This window comes from Sorex araneus, chromosome 4 (genome assembly GCF_027595985.1).
Source record: "Sorex araneus isolate mSorAra2 chromosome 4, mSorAra2.pri, whole genome shotgun sequence".
NCBI lineage: Eukaryota > Metazoa > Chordata > Mammalia > Eulipotyphla > Soricidae > Sorex > Sorex araneus.
Genome location: NC_073305.1, coordinates 163067690 through 163086941, shown reverse-complemented (window position 1 = coordinate 163086941; position 19252 = coordinate 163067690). Strand labels below are relative to the sequence as shown.

Here is a 19252-nt window from a genome sequence, read left to right as displayed (position 1 = left end):
CTATAATGCTTAAAATGAAAGAGGGAAAGAAGGGGGGGGGAGAGAGAGAGAGAGAGAGAGAGAGAGAGAGAGAGAGAGAGAGATGCCTGTCATAATGGCAGGTTGGGGTGGGGATTGACTTAGAGAGGTGGGAGGGAAACTGGGGACACTAGCATTGTCATCCCATTGTTCATTGATTTGCTCGAGTGGGCACCAGTAGCGTCTCCATTGTGAGACTTGTTACTGTTTTTGGCATATCGAATACGCCACGGGTAGCTTGCCAGGCTCTGCCGTGCAGGCGGGATATTCTCGGTAGCTTGCTGGGCTCTCCAAGAAGGATAGAGGAATCGAACATGGGTTGGCTGCATGCAAGGCAAACACCCTGCCCGCTGTGCTATTGCTCCAGCCCCTTTCACTGGGGACACTGGTGTTGGGAAATTACACTGGTCGAGGGATGGGTATGACTGAAATACAATCATGAACAATTGAACAATTTTGTCATGCTCTATTTCACAGTGATTAAAAAATAAATAAATAAATAGATAAATACCCCCCCAAAAAAAAATCCCAAACAGATACTTTGCCAAATACACAGAACAAAGACCAAAAACTGAAAAACAAATTCATGGCTTTCTTTATTAAAGACCCAAATAACTAATATTATTGGTATGAGCCAAAATGAACTTTCTGCTTTTGTCTAAGGATTAGCTGCAATATTATTATCAGATATCTCTTTAATTTTCTCTGTACTCCTCCAAGTGGACTGCCTTCTTTTGTCCCCAATTATAATATTGTTTTCAAATGGATTCTTTTTTTTGCTGTTTCTAGTTCTGTAGCCTAGAATACCCACTTTGCCTTTGGAAACTGTATCTGCTTGTTTTTCATTTTAACTTCCCTGTGTTCTACCTTCTTCCCAAAGTTCTTTCATCTATAGTAACATTTATCTCTTTGAAACACGTGCCCTTGCTGAAACATGCATGTAGTCCTGTGTGCATACGTGCATGTAAATCCAGACTTTCAGTATTTATTTTTAAATGTATGCCTGTCCTTTCTCACCAGCAAAATTAGTGAATCTCTAAGTACACGCCTCTTTGTGGCTCTCAAATTTTCCCAGCACAGTTCCTCCCTCTGTAGCTTTTTACTTTCTTTTCCTCTAAATATTCAGAAACCTTGCATGCTACTGAAAAACAGAGCACTTCTTGGTTCTCCTTTGATCCATGTTGATCCTGAAATGAGTGACACACTGCTTCTTAAGTCCTTTTACATCACCAGATCTGGCTCATCTTCTTTAGGGACAACCCTGGAGGCTTCACAAATATCTGACATATTTTGTTTCCATGACAACATACATACCATCTCTTCAATGGGGTGTTTGATCTCTCTTTTTAAATCATGATTCCCCAACCTTAGTGAAGCCTTTAAATGTTACAAGCTTTACTAATTGGTCTCTTTCAGGTATTTAGACATATTTTTGTCTAGGAATAATAATAATAATAGGAACTAGCTTAATTGAGGAATTTCTGTGTACTAGGACCATAGCTACATTTATATGCATGATCTTACTCCTCATAACCTAGGAAACAGCTACAGCCCACAAGGTATGATTTGCATTCCTCTTATGGAATAATTCATAAATTATGATGATTTATCATCAGTTGTCATTATCTACACATGCATAAGTCTGTCCACTCTGGTGAGTAGCGAACACCTTTTATTTCAGTTTCCTAGGAGGCAGTATGCTGCTTGGTCCCCAACCTAGGTATGAGTGAGTTTCTATAATCAGAGGTCACTTAACAATGGGACGCCTATTGAGAAGGCGTTTGACAAAAGGGGGAAAACATAAGTTTTAAGAGATAACAGGTTTATTATATAAGACTGGATAATATTCCATGCATATTTTATTGGGACATCTATGAAGTTTGAGAAGGAGGAAGTTTCTAATTTTACTTATGGATGCCAGTGATTCTTCTTTGTCCATGAGAGAAGAATCTGATAATGGGAGTGCTTCGGCAGTTGCTGATTGTGGAAAAACCTGAACTGTGAAGTTCATCCAGAAATAGCGTGAAAATTTATGTTTATAAACTAAAGTTTATAAATTTTATGTTTATGTAAAACATAAACTTATGCGCAATAAACAGAAGGGTGTCTGTTTGGCAGTTTGGTTGTATATCACAGACTATACTTACATAAACCTAATGCTTTATCCTACTGCACACCAAGACTATAAATCAGGACCACTTTGTATATATTATCTGTTATCTGTAGTTAACTGGAATTTTGCTGTTAATTAGTTAGTTAACAGCAAAATTAGTTAACGCTAATTTTGCTGGTGAGAAAGGACAGATATATTTTAAAATAAATACTGCAAATCTGGATTTACATGCATGTATGCACACATGAATACATGCATGTTTCAGCAAGGGCACATGTTTCAGAGAGATAAATGTTACTATAGATGAAAGAACTTTGGGAAGAAGGCAGAAAACAGGGAAGTTAAAATGAAAAACAAGCAGATACAGTTTCCAAAGGCAAAGTGGGTATTCTAGGCTACAGAACAAGAAACAGCAAAAATCCATTTGAAAACAATATTATAATTGGGGACAAAAGAAGGCAGTCCACTTGGAGGAGTGCAGATAAAATTTGGAAAGCAAATTCACTTTAACCTTCCCCAAACAGTTGTAACTGAAAAATAATTTTTATATACACACTCTGTATAATTGATTATTTAGCTTTTGAATTTTGCTTGTTTATGTTGTTATCATCTCAGTGTACCACTAGTGGTTGATCATTTTGGGTTTTCCTGTCTCATCCATCAAATTTTATTTAATTTATTTTTTTTTCCTTTTTGGGTCACTCTCAGCAATGCTCAGTGTTTACTCCTGACTTTGCACTCAGGAATTACTCTTGGCGGTGTTGGGGGAACCATATGGGATGCCGGGGATCGAACCCAGGTCTGCCATGTACAAGGCAAATGCCCTAATTGCTGTACTATCACTCAGCCCCCTCATCCATAAAATTTTAAACTACTCATACAGTAATTTATTGTATACTCTAAAATCTCTAATTGCTACTAAAATTCTTAATATAAAACTTTCAATAAAGAATACTTAATTTAATTGTATATTAACTTATTCTTTACCTTTTTCTTTTCTTGTTTTTCAGGAAATCATTTGTCAGAAGAACACTGTGAGTATCTTATTTAACACTTCCAAATTCCAAAAATGTTTAAGTCTTTTTTATCAGTTGATCTGATTTTATTTTTTATCTACACAAAATGTTAGTTTCTATTTGAAACTTTAGAGATTTTGACAAATCAGTTATGGTTATTTCTTCTACGTATTTTTATAATCAACATTAATAATAATGATATATGTTATTTTAATTAAACTACTAATACCCTTTTTCTACATATATTTTAGAAACAATTTTCATAGCTTTAGTCAATATTATACCATTATAAGTGGCAAAAAAATCACATACGTACACACTTGTGTATGTGTGGGCATATATAACTACATAAACAGATATTTGTGTGTATACACTGTATACAAGGTATAGATGTAGATATATTTGAGATATAGTTTTTCTAACAACTGTCTAGAAAGACTGATATAAATTCTGTAATCTGGGGGCTGGAGCAATAGCACAGCGGGTAGGGCATTTGCGTTTGCCTTGCACGCGGCCGACTCCCCGGGTTCGATTCCCAGCATCCCATATGGTCCCCTGAGCACCGCCGGGGGTAATTCCTGAGTGCAGAGCCAGGAGCAACCCCTGTGCATCGCCGGGTGTGACCCAAAAAGCAAAAAATAAATAAATAAATAAATAAATAAAAATAAATAAATAAATTCTGTAATCTGTTTTTCTGCATTCCAAAATCACACTTAAAAATTTTTATCCTCTACACAGAATTAATCAAAAGTTAAAGATTGATTAAATCGTTGTAAAATGTTAAATTGCATGAAGAAAATTATGCAAGGTTGGAGACCTAATACAGGTTTCAAGGTGCTTTTCTTGAATGTGGCTAACCTTGTTCAATCTCTGGCACCACATGTGGTCCTGCATTGCTGCCAGATGTGACCCCCAAAAATAAAATAAAAATTATGTAGTGGAATCAGCATTATTATGCCAGTGGGTGTGGTCTTCATTTTGGAAAGTAAACCAGATTTAAAGCATTAAAGAATATCTCTGCAGTTTATATTGAAAATAATATAGGATGTAAATATCTGCACGTGTAAATTTAAGATGAAAGAATTAAAAGTTTTTTACTAGATCAGAAAGAATAAAATTCATGTATAAGATTTTTCCAAGTTATTAAACATGCATCTTAGCATATACCACTAAAATGTAATTTTAACAGGAAATAAACAATTACTGCATCATGCTTCAATTCAGTATAATAGGTTTTATTAAGCAAATAAGGCTAGAGTGATAACACAGTGGTTAGGGCATTTGCCTTGCACTCGGTAGACCTGAGTTCGATTCCTCCGTCCCTCTCAGAGAGCCCGGCAAGCTGCCCAGGTATCCCGCCTGCAGAGCAAAGCCTGGCAAGCTCCCCGTGGCGTATTCGATATGCCAAAAACAGTAACAAGTCTTACAATGGAGACATTACTGGTGCCTGCTTGAGCAAATCAATGAGCAACGGAATGACAGTGATTAAGCAAATATTGTTTGAATTTGTACTATGTTCCAGGCTTTGGCTTGCTGTTTCAAGAGTTGAATCTGAGGTAGAAAATAGAAATAACTGCATATATTCAAAGCTGTCCCATAAGACAATAGATGAGAAGCATTAGAGTCTTCTGGCAGGAGTAGGTCACTTAGCAAATAACCAAAAACTTTAGAACTTACCAAAAGGCTGTTGATGTGCTAAAGATTTGATTGCTGTTACTGCAAGTGGTCATGGAAGAGCTTTCCCAGGTAGTAGCATTTACCTGAGAGCTGAATGACAGAGAAGAGCACAGTGGTGGTGTGGTAATGTGCACAATTGATTTTTTAAAAGACAGAATGTCAGTACATCATGAAAAAACTGCCTTCTGTCTTGAATAAGCTGCTGTGCTTTAGGTATTGATGTCCCTATAAAGAGCTGAGCATATGCTTCAAATGTATTAATGCTACGAACTTCCTCCCCCCCAGAGGTTTAATTCATTTTCCACACATACTTATGCTTACCTTTCAATTTTTTGAAAATTGAAATCCAGACTTGGCATTATGTGTTTAGAAAGAGTCAAGAGACTTTAGATGGAACTAGATTTTGAGTTTGAGATGTTTATAGCCATGAAAATGAGCATGACTGAAGAGATTATTGCTGGTATTTTAGTGACCACATCTTGGTGTTTGGAAAGTTTTGTATGTGCTCTTTTTATTTTGAGAACATGTTTAGTTGTTTGAGAATTATCACCTTACTACTGAAAGGTAGTTGTCTCATTTGAAGTTTGTTATTAATCATCTGGTGACGGTTTTTATTAGCTGTGGATCTATCTGTTACTTCAGACTATGACTTTAGTAGCAATCTTTGAGCAGAAGTTGTAGTCCTAATGTTTTAAAGTTGTATATGAGGCAACTAGGCAAATAAATGTTCCCATATTGTTAGTTTTCATCCTTCTAAAAAAATGCTTTCCCAGTATTAGGTATCTTGGGGGACAAGGGGGACACATTCAGCAGTGCTCAGGGCTTTCTCTGGCTCTGTACTGAAGGATCACTGTTGCTCCAGCCCTGGCAGTAGGTGTCTTTTTTAAAAAAACAATGCAATGAAGCTTAGTTGTAGATCACTTGCCTCACATGTATGAGGCCTGGGGCTAGATTCTGGCACCATGATTAAATTTTAAAGTTTTAACTAATTAATTAAAACACTGTATAATTGTCCTGACACTGTCTCTGCTGCATTCTCACTGGGTAGTCTTTCAGCTCAGATCTAGGAACTTTCTGTGTCTCTTGCATCAATGCTACATATATAATATATATATACACAGTATATAATATATAAACACATATAGATACATTGTTGATTCAAAATATATATGATGCATATGCATAATAATGTGTAAGTATATTTTCAAACATATATAGTTTCAAAAACATGGTGGGGGAACTTCAAAAAGTGCAGTGAGTAATCTCCTTAACATGCTTGGGTGTTTTTAGCAGAGTTCTGCAGCCTTATTTGTGGTGGTTCAGGAGTCCATTGTTTTATACTTTTTGCACAATCTTGATTCTTCTCTCTATTCTATCGCTCCACACTCTCCTAAATACCTCATAGTTCTTCTACCCTAGAATTAACTTTACATTTTTCCCCAGGGCCCAATATTTCAGTAGTAATGTATTGTTCTCCTGTCTTGTCCATAAATATATGTAGTTTTAAGACTTGTGAGGATACAGAACATAACCCACAGCAGAGGAATAATATCTGAAATTCTAAAAAAAAAATTTCAGGTTTATTGAGTTTTTTTCATGTATATGTTCTTGGTGACTTGAATAGCTCATTTTTTTTTTGGTAATTTTGTGTAATGAGTGCTTATCTAGAGCATGAGTATTTGTTTTTGTTTTTTTTTTGTTTTTTCATATCTTCCTCCTCACTTTGGGATATCCACAGCTTTGGGTGCTGTGGGAACCAACCAGCCTCTTGATCTCCTTGCCTTCCTGCCCAAATTGTGGCTGAGGTAAAGATGGCTATATTCTGGGATCTTTGTGGCATTTTATTTTATTTTTAAACTTAGATATCATGACTTACAGCCTGTTAATAATAGCTCAGGCTTACAATGTTCCAAATCAAAAACTACTACCAGTGTCAGTATCCCTCCATCACTGTCCCAAGGTCCCTTTCTATCCCCACCCATTTCCTTAGAAAACTCATTTAAAAACTAACTTGCAGAGCCAAGACCCCAAACCTGTGCCTGACTTGCCCCTTTCTTGGCATTCTCCAGTACTGTGACCCATCAGCAAGGTTTTGCCATAATTTCATACTTTTTGTAACCTTATTGCTTTGTATACCACATATAAAGGAGATCATCTGTTATTTGTTCTTCCTCCCTCTGAGTTGGTAGATATTTTTCTCAACATTACATCCTCCACTTCCATCCAAGTTTTAGCAAACTGTAGGATTTTATCTTTTAGAGGTGCATAGTATTCCATTATGTATATATACCACAACTTTTAAAAAATCTATTTTTCTGTCATTGGTAATTTGGGTTGTTTCCATATCTTGGTCATTTGGGGTATTTTTATTATACTTAGTACTGCAATAAACGTAGTTTGCATATATGTTTTTGAATTAATGTTTTTGTATATTTTTAATTTTTAGAACATGATTGTTTTTATTGAAAGTTACTCAGAAAGAGATTAGGGGAGAGAAACAGAATCGGTGAGTGTTCAAGAGAGAACAGGCTTCTCCAGAGTGGAAAAAGCAAGCAAAGAGAAAGACCAGCAAGATTTTACATCTTCAAAGGAGAACAAGGGCTTGAAGAACAAGCCTAATGTTTTTACGTCTGGGAGTAAATATCATGGTGATGTTTTAGAAGCAGCATATGTTCATTGCCCCTTCCCAATTACTCTTCCCATTATTGTCTTCTGAAGAATTAAAAAAATTAAAGTACTTTTTATAGAAAAATCATAACCCAGCATCTTAAAGTTCCTCTCATACTTTAGTGGGAAGCTGTATCTGGTTTTAGCTTTACCTGTTGTGCACTAAGTGCCTCAAAGAATAATATATTCATAAATCATTTAGTTTGGCCTTGCAGACAGCTGATGCATTTTTTCTGTTTGCTCCAAGGCGGTAACTCAGAACCTGTAGGATTCTGTGTATGTTGACCCATAGTGAGGGTTGGTTTTCCATTAAGTAAAAAACACTGTGAATGGGCCCCTCCACTTCGTCATCTCGAGAAGTCTGGAGCTCCCCATATTACAAACCAGAGGTCTAAGACTGAGCTGTTTCTTTACCTCTAAAAGGGAGACAACACCAGATATCACTCATATGTGGAATTTGGATTAACTGGATGAGGAAATGCAGTTTTTAAAGGCAGGGTGCCCTAATCAACCTTGGGCACAGAGTATAGGGTGGAGAAGAAACAAAAGAGTGGAGGGAAGGGGGAGAAGAGAGAGATGAGAAGCAATAGGGCCAGGTCAGAGGAGTCAGGTACAAAGGTGGTATTAAGGAATGACAGAGACAAATATGCAAACCACAGAATCAACAACATTGAAATCAACAGACTCAAACTTTAACAACCAAAGTTAGAAAGGTGCCTGTCAGGAGGGCAGGCTGAAGAAAGGGGCTCAATATGGGAAGGAACCTGGCAACATTGGTGGAGGGAAGTTGACACTGGTGTAGGATTGGTGCTGCATTATTGTATTCTAAAACTCAGCTATGAATAACTTGAATAATTTTGTACATTACAATGCTTTAATTTTAAATATCGGGGGAAAAAAGGTCTCTCCTATTTCAAGTCACTCCCTCATCTACATTATGACTTGAAGTTGTTTTCATTAGAATCAAATATACCCACATATATTTTAGGAATTTAAATAGGAAAATAAAAATCTGATTTTTATTTGGGGTATCTTACTCCCCTTAATCCCAGCATTTAAAAAAGTCAGCATTTCACCCTCCAGGCCCCAAATCAAGTTCTAATCCCTGGAAGTTCTCATATTTGAATGGATTTTGGTTTTTAGTTCATCATCCATCTCTTGTATAACGAGTGCTTTAGAGTAGAATCTGATTAACAGTTAAGTTTGATCCTACTTTCTGAATTCTTTCTTTTTGTTCATGATATCACTTTTTCTTTTTAGTTGGCCACATTTAAGGTGGTAATTTTTGAGTCCCTGTTCTCTTTGTAAGACTTGGCAGACCTAGATGCATCTTCTTGACATGAACTCCACATATCCATTGCTACTCATCTATTCACTCATTGCAGCTTCCTGCTTAATTTCATCAGATTTTCTTTTGCATTTCGTCCTATTTTTTTGTTCAGAATATCAATTGCACAGCTTTGCTTGTTTTCTTTCCTGCTTTGAATCCTTCCGTGATTACTTACTACCCTCTCTGTATCATTTAAAATCCTTAGCTTTGCCTTCAGCTTTCTTCCCTGAGCTCTGAGCCTCAGAAATATTTACCTACTAAGGTTGTGCCAAACAGTTTCACTATTCTTTGAATTTTTGCTTTTATTTACTCTCCTGCATTCTCCATTCTAGGTACCACTAGGCCAGTATACTTAGGTTAGAATCAAGGGAAATTGGCCCAAAGAATAGAGGGAGAGGCAGGCCATGTAGTTTACAGTGATAAAATTCAGTGTATTGTAGTAACAAGGGAGAGGGTTTTTTAAACAGGTGAGGGGAAGTAGTATATCTGTTGTTTAAGGATCACTTTAAGGACCAGGTATGTGAGTAAGCCGTAGAGTTCTTGCCACGCTTATGTGAGGCCCTGAGCTCAGTCTCTGACTCTTCAAAAAAAGGGGGTGAGGGATGAAGATTATGTGACAGAGCATACTATTCTGGACTATATATCAGGTGTGGGAGCAGGAAAACTGTTAAAGTAACAACTCAGAACTCAGACCCAGTTTAAAGTGCTCGTAAAAAAGACAGAAGAAGATAAGCCAATATGAGATATATTTGGGAGTAATAAAAAAATTTTGGTAGGATATGGTAAGTCAAGCATCAGGACCAATTTATGGGTCTCTCATTTTCATAGCTGGGAGACTGGTGAAAGTTATGACTGAGCTAGAGCAGGTAGGAGAGAAGGAGTATATTCATACCCTCAAATCACTGCCTATGACATGGGCAGCTCATAAATATTAGATCTTATTATTTTCACAGATCTATGCTGTGCCTCCCACCACACTTTAAGTCCCCTGAAAATCAGAGGCCGTATTTTTAACTATACCTTTTTCCCAACAGCATGCATCATTGTGCTTAGCCATTATAGTGAATTCAGTGGCTTGGTAGAAAATGTGCCATACTGTCTCTTTGTACCATCTATACAGCCTAATTATTCAAATAAAGCAATTAAAGGTCTAGAGTGATAGTACAGTGTGTATGGCAATTGCCTTGCCTGTGTACAGCTCAGGTTTGGTCCTTGGCAGTCCATATGGTCCCTGAGCCAGCCAGGAGTGATTCCTCGCTGCAAAGCCAGCAGTAAGTCCTAAGCACCATTTAATGTAACCTCTCAAAAAAAAAAAGCAATTAAAGAAATTGAAGTAAATCTCCATTTTCAAAAGCATAAGTAAGAAATGAGGTTTTCCTATTTACCTTCACCCTGTTGATAATTGCTTGAAAGGACTCACTGAAGCAGGACTTGGGGTTGTATTAGTGTGAAATCTGCAAGCTGGCTTCCTGCCCATTGGTGCCTCTTTCCCCCACAGATGTGCACTGGGAACTACACATTTGTTCCTTACATGGTGACACCACACAGCAAGGTGTACTGCTGTGACAGCAGCTTCATGAAGGGCTTGACAGAGCTCATGCAGCCCAACTTTGAACTGCTTCTGGGACCTATATGCTTACCTCTGGTGGATCGTTTCATTCAGCTTTTGAAGATGGCACAAGCAAGTTCCAGGTAAAGTTTAATAATGGCATTTGGTGATGAAAATAAAGTGTAACTGTTTAATTTATTTGCACATTTCACTTGATGTTTCTCAGTGCACACATCAAAGAGCCAGGCAGGGTAGGGGGATTCATATCCTCTAAATGGAGCATATTTAAATGAATGCTGTGTAGTTCAGATGTTGCATTTTATTAACAAGCGAATAATTACATCAGGAAGGAAAAAAAAAGATAGCTGTGTTCTAGTAAATCACTGTATCACAACGGAATCACTGTCATCCCGTTGATCATCGCTTTGCTCAAGTGGGCGCCAGTAACGTCTCCATTCGTCCTAGTCCTGAGGTTTTTGCAGCCTCTCTTTACTAGTTCTTCCTAGCAGTGCTGCATTGGAGGCTCTTTCAGGGTAAGGGAAATGAGACCCATCATTGTTACTTTATTTGGCATATCGAGTATGCCACGGAGAGCTTTCCAGGCTCTGCCATGCGGCAGGTTGTTCTCAGTACCTTGCTAGGTTCTCTGAGAGGAAGAACTAGGCTGTAAGAAGAGGAAGAACTAGGCTGTAAGAGGCCGCACACGCACTTCCGGGAGCATTGTTTTATAGTCTCTGGATCTTGGCCATTGATGGGATTACACGGCAGTGGGGGCAGTTTGTGGGTGTGGCTGCCTAGCTACTGGAAAAGGGGGGATCTGTGTGGAGGGGGCCCGGTCCTGATCCTAGCAGGCTTGGAAATCTCAGCCCTGGGTCCCACACACCTGGGTTCCTCTGCCGGTTCCTTCATGCATGAGGCTGGTCCAAACATGTGGAGAGGGGCCCTGAGCATGGCTGCAGCTGGGTTCCAGAGGTCTTCAGCTGCCAGGGCTCTGCTCAGGGCAGGGAGGGAAACTCAACCTGCCCTTCTCCAAGGGGCCCTGGTAAAGACAGGCAGATATGGGGGCAAAACACTCTGTAAATAAGAGCTAAAAATACAGTGAAAGGAATAAGATGCATGATAATTAAGGTCTTAGAGTTTGGAAAAATATTTCAAGATCAATACGTTATGCAGTATTCAGAGATGCTAAAATGGGTTTACACATTAAATATACTCATATACAAAGATACCAAAATGCATATGTAGGGACTTTTGGTGTATGGGTAAGAAATTTGCAAAAATTGCTGACATTATTATGAGAGCAATTATACATGTTGAAAAATGATGATGCTGAATTAGAAAGCAATTTGCACCTACTATTTTTTAAAGCACAGTTTCTACTTAAAAACAACAAAATGAAAAAGTTTTGGCATTTTAAGTGGGACATCAGAGTTTCTTATAAAGTGCATTAACGTGGACTATAATCATTATAATCATTTACCTTTAATCATTTCTGAAGTAGGGAAGAGTTTCAAAAGTACATGACTCCAAAAATTTCTTAATACTGCTAAATACTCATGAGGCCTATTCCATTCACCTTTATAAAATGAAATTTTCTCTTACTCCATTCACCTATTAATTGGAAATTGCTAATTCTGTCCATGCCATTTTTCTTTATGTGAGGATTGCTTTTTTTGAAATCCTTTCTAATATCAACTTTTTGAAATATCTGTTTTATCACCAGCCAGTATTTCCAAGAATCCATACTCAGTGATATCAGGAAAGCTCGTAACTTATACACTGGTAAAGAATTGGCCGCTGAACTGGCAAGAATTCGGCAGCGAGTAGACAATATTGAAGTCTTAACATCAGATATTGTCATAAATCTTTTACTTTCCTACAGAGATATACAGGTGAGAAGATGCTTAAAGAAAAATTCTTGGCAATCTGATGAAAGAATAAGGTAGTATTAATGTTGGTTTTTAGTTATCTATCTAATAAGTGATCAATGTTACTGTAATTTTCATTTGACTCTCTTAAGTTTTCGATTCTGAGAGTTTTATAAATAATTAATCATCAATGATTGTGAAAAATCTGCCTGATAAAGTCTACAGAATAAGAAAAACTGTAATATAACTAACACAGAATAGAAATCAGTTCTGTTCTCTTTGCCTCAGGCACACCTGTCAGTCAGAAAGTGAAAGCTTTGTTTTGGAAAATAGAAGAAATTTTTAGTGCTTTCTGAACATTTATTACTCCTTAAAATTGTGTTACTTGAAATTGATAGTGCTAGGATCAGCCTAACCAGAAGTAAGAAATAACAAATTGATTTATCACAAAACTCACCTTTACAGGCTGGAGAGATAGTACAGAGGGGAAGGCACTGGCCTTGCATGCAGCTGACCCTGGTTCAATCCCCGGCACCCCCATATGATTCCCTGTACTTGACAGGAGTGACTTCCAGAAGTAAACCCAAAAACCAAAAGAAAAAAAAGTACATTAAAAATATGAAAAACATCATACTATCATGCAATATTTTATTGATATATCTTTAAAATTCTTAAGTGAAATCTTCTGAGTTGAGAACTCACTATTAGATTTTTCCTGTGCCTTTTAGGTTCATGTAAACCTTTATTTGCATTGCAGGGATTAATCTATATGAATATACATGGCACTTAGGACCCCAAATCCAGTGTTACTTATTTATATGGGAAGAAAAATAGTTTTGTCATTTTAAAATTCAGTAAATTGTTGTATATCCTTGAAACATTGGTAATCCTTTTCCTGAAACTAATTGATAGGACACTTTCTCCTAAGAATGTGATTCCATGAAGAAGTAAACTACCCACAGTTATATTTCCATGGAATAACTGGGCATTAGCATGCTGGTTAGGAGGTTTTGTTTTTTCTTTGGGGGGAAGGGTATCATATTAGAAAGTATATTTTGATGTTTTTGATCTATGTAATCAAAACGCCCTATGAGAAAAACAAGTAACTCTTTGGTTCCTGAATCTGGGTTTATCAGTGTTTCATAATTTTAGTTCTTCTTAATCTTCTGAAAATTCTGGTAGCTGGTTGTCAAAAAGCATTTCATTGTCAGAACTTTTAGTTTAATTGTTAAATTCTGTGTTACTCTCCTCTCTTCTGAAAGGACTATGATTCTATTGTGAAGCTGGTAGAGACTTTGGAAAAGCTACCAACCTTTGATTTGGCCTCCCATCACCATGTGAAATTTCATTATGCATTTGCACTGAATAGGTAAGAAGAAAAAGTTGCTTCCACAATGTGATAAAATATTCTTGTGTAACCTACTGATTCTTTTCAGTTATGTTTTGATACAGTATTGCAGTCACTCTCTAATTAAATAGTGGCTCTCTAGTCACTATTAAAATGTAATAGTAACACCTAACCCCAAACATACCAAGTGTAAGAATCATGGAGTCTTATTTTTATTCTTAGTTAAAAAAGGCCTTTACTATATCTTTAATTTCTTAAAAATAATTATTAAAGTTTATACTTGCCTTTTAAAATTATTTTATAAATTACTTGAATCTCATATTAGCATTAAGCAAATAAATTCCCAAATGCTCAAAACTTATTTTACATAAAAATTAAGAATTAGAGTAGTTTTTAATATATGTGTGTATGTATAAAATTCCCTGGTTAGAAATACATTTATCTCTGACGTGTGTGTGTGTGTGTGTGTGTGTTTGTTTGTATTTCTCCAAGTTTAGGTCGTGTGTCCCTATTTTTTCTAGAATCATCACTGACACTGCTGCTTCTAGTTCCTCTCTATGCATTCCAGCTGCATGGATGTACATCTCAATTATACTCTGTCCTGTTACCATGGAGAGCCATGTATGCTTTTGGGGAAGGGACCTAAAGCACTGAACTGTCCAAAGCTTAGTTTTTAAGTTTTACTTAAAACTAGTAAATCTTACTTAGTTTTACTATTGTTCACTTTACTATTGTAGAGTTGACCATATAATTATCACACCAGATAAAAATATACAAAGAAAATGGAACATATATCTTACCTATTCAGAACTTGTTTTAGGCTACTTATTTTGCAGATGTTGAAAATGAAGTTTGAAATAGGTTGAGTAATTTTTCTTCAAGGCTTTTAGTTAGCATAAAACTTAGGCACAAACAGCTCTTTATATCACATATATGAGAGCATTCTTTATTTTTCCCTCTCCTTCTTACTGACTTCACTCTGCACAGTACCTTCTGTAAAGTTCCATCCATGCAGCAACAGCTTATATGATTGCGTCTTTTCCTACAGTGGAATAGTATTCTATTGTGTGTACACAATACAGTACAAGTTGTTTATTCATCTTTCCTTTTTCCATTTGAGTTGGTTCTATCTGCTTGCTGTTATAGTAAGTGTTGCAGTGAACATAGGTCTGCATATCCACTCGGAGTAATGTGTTTTGTGTTTTGGGGGAAGATGCCAAGTAGTGGTATCACTGAGTCATATATAGGAGTCTATTCTTACTTTCTTGAAAAGTCTCATACTACTTTCCATAGAGGTTTAAGACACAATCAACAATGAATGAGGGGTATTTTCTTACATTCCTACAAACACTGATTGTTTCCAGGGTTTTTTTTATGTATATCATTCTCATTGGTGTGAAACGATATCTTGTTATTTTGATGTGCATTTCTTTAATATTAAATGGCAGTGAGCACTTATTCATATGCCTATATGAAGACATCTGTATGTCTAAAGAAGACATACAGATATTCTAAAGAAGACATCTGTATATATTCTTTAGAGAAATGTCTGTTTACCTCCTGTCTCCATGTTTTGGATTGAATTATTGGTTGTTGAGCATTGGCAGTGCCTTAGAAATCTGCATATTAGCCCTTTATATTAATGGAATTAGATATGATTTCAGTTTCATTTTTTATGTGTGGCTGTCCAATTTTCCATATACCGTTTGTTAAGAATCTTGCCTTGCTCCACTTCATATACCTATTGGCTTCTTTGTCATAGATAAGTTTGAGGTTTTATCTCAAGACTTTCAATTCTGTTCTGTTGGTCTGTCCTGTCTTTATTTCAGTGCCACACAATTTTTTATTAGGAAATTAAATTCATCCCATTTTCTTTTTTTCTCTTGGAATTTCTTTGACTATTTGAGGAGTGTTATGGCTCCATAAAAATTTTAGTATAGTATGTTTCAAGTCTTGAAGAATGCTGTTGGCATCTTAAAGAGAATTGCACTGAATCCTTATAATGCTTCAGTAGGAAGATCATTTTGACAGCCTTAACACCATGAATATCAAATATTTCTCCTTTTTGATGTCCTTTTCAATAGTGACTTAAAGATTTCCTTGTATAAGTCTTTTACTTTCTTTCTTAAGTTGATTCCCAAGTACTTGATGTTTTCCTGAACACTATTTTGAAAGGGGTTATCTCTTTTATTTCTTTTTCTTCTCATTCATTATTTACATTTTTGCAAATATGCCACAGAGTTTTGTGTTTTAATTTTGTAATTGACTACCTTATATTGGTTTATTGTTTATAAGAATCATTTTGATACGGTATTTAGTGTTATCTAAATATATTATCATGTGTTCTGCAAATACTGATGAATTAACTTCTTTTCCATTTTTGGAACCCTTTATTTCTCTTGTGTTACTGAAGTGGCAAGGACTTCCAAAACTATTGAATAAAAGTAGGGAAAGTGGTAGACATCCTTGTCTTGTCATGTCTGCTATTTTTAAACCAGATGTATAGAGTGGGTTCTTTAAATATAATCAATTAGCCAGACACAGAAATTAGACAATGGTTGGGTTAAAATTGGTTTGTTATTGTTGTATGTTAACTATTTTATTTGTTGTTTTGGCACAAAGCCATTGAAATCTAAGGTTATACTTCAGTCCCTGTTTGGATTAGTTGATTCTGTCCCATTGAGGCCACTTACTACATTCCTAATCTCATTTCACCAGTTTGAACCTGCATATACAGAATAGGGAAGTTGGAAGGGCTATGGTTATTTAAGTACAAACTTACTACCATTATCAGAAAAGCAACTCAGAAGATATACTTACTTTTTAACGTTCTCAGTAGACATTCCCTACGGGTAGGGCAGCAAGGAAACAGAACATAAATTTACCAGAAGACTCTCAAAACTTAATTGTTTTTATCCTGCTAAAGTTCCCTAGTATGTATCAGTAAAGTAAACAGAGATGTGAAAATATAATTAGCCCATTTTGTCTTTGTAATCTGTATTGAAGCAACAATGTTTTCTTTGTCTTCTTTAGGAGAAATCTCCCTGGAGATAGAGCAAAAGCTCTTGATATAATGATTCCCCTGGTGGAAAGTGAAGGGCAAGTTGCTTCAGATATGTATTGCTTAGTTGGTCGAATCTACAAAGATAAATTTTTGGACTCTAACTTCATGGACACTGAAAGTAGAGACCATGGAGCTTCATGGTAAGTATATATAGAATGTGAAATACTTAATTGATAATTTTATGATATAAATTGTTTTCAAATGAGTGTTTAATTACTGTCATTGTCATTTATAGTATGTAGTATATATAATTATAGTACTTATAAAGGAACTATATCTTAGATTTTAGTGAACAATTTTGATGAAATTAATATAATATGGCAAGAACAAATCTGAAGAAACAGTAGTTTCAAAAAATACAATTAAATTTTAACAGTAACAAAATACAATTTTATGAAAAAATTACAAAACTTGGGGCCGGAGTGATAGCACAGCGGGTGGGGCGTTTGCCTTGCACGCGGCCGACCCGAGTTCGATCCCCGGCATCCCATATGGTCCCCCGAGCACTGCCAGGGGTAATTCCTGAGTGCAAAGCCAGGAGTAACCCCTGAGCATCGCTGGTTGTGACCCAAAAAAAGCAAAAAAAAAAAAAAAATTACAGAATTTTGCAGAAAGATATGAAGACCTGAGTAAATAGGAAAAATACAACAGGCCTGTGGATGATAATATATTAATTTTAATTAAAATTTTTATTTTATATTAATTATATATTTCATTAAATTATTTATTTGCAGGGGGAGGTTAGGATATATCAGGTTGTGCTCAGATCTTACTACTGGATCTATGCTCAGGAATCACTCCTCTCTTTAGTTTTTGCCATTTTGATTACAATGTGTCTTTGTGTTGTTCTGTTTGAATCTATTTTTGATACTATCGTGGGTCTCTTGAATCTGTACCGAAACCTCCCTCCAGAGTCTGGGGAAGTTATGAGCTATCATCTCTTCCGGCAATAATTCTTCCTCTTTCTCTTTTCCTCCCCTTCTTGTATTCCTGTAATTCAGAGATTATTCCTCTTGCTATTATCCATTAAGTACCTTACATTCTCTTTCACTCTTTCACTTCTCTTTTATTTCTTCATTATTAGTGCTGGATTGTATTTTGTCTTCAAGGTCTCTGATAAGGTTCTCTGCATTTATAATTCTATTACTATGGCTTGCTACTATATTATTTAGCTCCTTTTTTCTATTTGTATAGATTCTTTCACGCTTGAATCAATTCTTTGAGTGATTGAATTTACCTTCTAGTTATTGTTTAATTTTCATTGCCAGTAATTGTTTCATTTCCAGTGCTGTGCAGAGAGTGCTTGTTTGAGGTCATTCTTGACCAGTTTTGAAAATTTTGATGAACTTAAGGACTTTTCCTGGACTTCTGTCCCTGTCTGCCAGTGTAACTGAGTTTCTTAGTTTCCCCATTTTTTGATACTCGCAGTGTAACTTTATATTTCTCATTACCTGAGTATTGATCTGATCAGTTATTCATTCTATCATTCTAATAGACTACTGCTTATGCTTCTGTAATTTATATTTTTTCATTACTGTTAATGATTGTTTTCTCCTTGTTTCAAACCCGGGACCTTTCTCATGTGAGGCGAACGTGATAACCATTACACTATGGAAAGACTGGAGCGATAGCACAGCTGGTAGGGCGTTTGCCTTGCTGACCCGGGTTCGATTCCTCCATCTCTCTCGAAGAGCCTGACAAGCTACCGAGAGTATCCTGTCCACCAGGCAGAGCCTGGCAAGCTACTCGTGGCGTATTTGATATGCCAAAAGCAGTAACAAGTCTCACAATGGAGACGTTACTGGTGCCCACTCGAGCAAATCGATGAACAACTGGTCGAAAGTGCTACAGTGCTACTGTTAATGGTATTTGAGTGTGACACAGAGGTATAGGACTAGTTCCTCATGTTTAGTTACAAGAGCATGTATGGGGGTATTCTCTCATTGAAATAGGACTCTGATTTCCCCCACCTCTTCAGAGTATGTGGGATATGTGTAGTAACTGAATCTACATGGCTCTAGGTTTTAGTATAGTCACAAAGGCTGAGGGTGTTCCTGGTCTCCTGCCTGGAGGATGGGGTAGCTTTCCAATGACATTCAGTGCACCTTTTGGGGAGGTTTTAAAGTTGAATGCCTGTCAGTAGTAATATTGTATACCCCATTTTTTTTTTGATGAGGGAAGGTAGAGAGAGTTTTGGATCACATCCAGCAGTTCTTGGGGATTACTCTAGCAGTGCTTGGGGTGGGGAGGACCATACACTAGGCAACCTCCTGCTTGACACATGCCTTACCCCTGTTTCTCTCTAGAACCCAAACTCAACTTTTTTAGATTCAGTTTATAAAACATCCTAGGCTTTCATTCCTGAATTCCTCAGGAATAAATATTTTAGAATGTCTTTACTCTTATTGAAGAAGCATGGATTTTTTGGAAACTGAGTTCACTAAAAAAAAATTGTAATCTTAGGCAAATTACTTCACCTTTAGGAACTTCAATGATAATTTTATGTATTTTTTAATTTATTTGGTAACTTACTATATATGTTTTAAGGATACAATTTCATGGCTTCTCAAAATATGTTACCATACTACAACCAACATTGAAG

The 19252-nt window shown here is 36.4% G+C and overlaps 1 protein-coding gene across 2 annotated transcripts in view; it reads left to right on the top strand.

The window, feature by feature from the left end:
- MAP3K5 (mitogen-activated protein kinase kinase kinase 5) overlaps positions 1 to 19252 on the top strand; it is a 251880-nt gene that overhangs the window by 92904 nt on the left and 139724 nt on the right. For both annotated transcript variants that reach the window (XM_055136320.1, XM_055136321.1), the window contains exons 3-7: positions 3142 to 3165; positions 10320 to 10513; positions 12094 to 12262; positions 13501 to 13607; positions 16620 to 16790. In XM_055136320.1, the coding sequence (XP_054992295.1) occupies positions 3142 to 3165; positions 10320 to 10513; positions 12094 to 12262; positions 13501 to 13607; positions 16620 to 16790 (665 nt within the window). The remainder of the gene's footprint in view (positions 1 to 3141; positions 3166 to 10319; positions 10514 to 12093; positions 12263 to 13500; positions 13608 to 16619; positions 16791 to 19252) is intronic.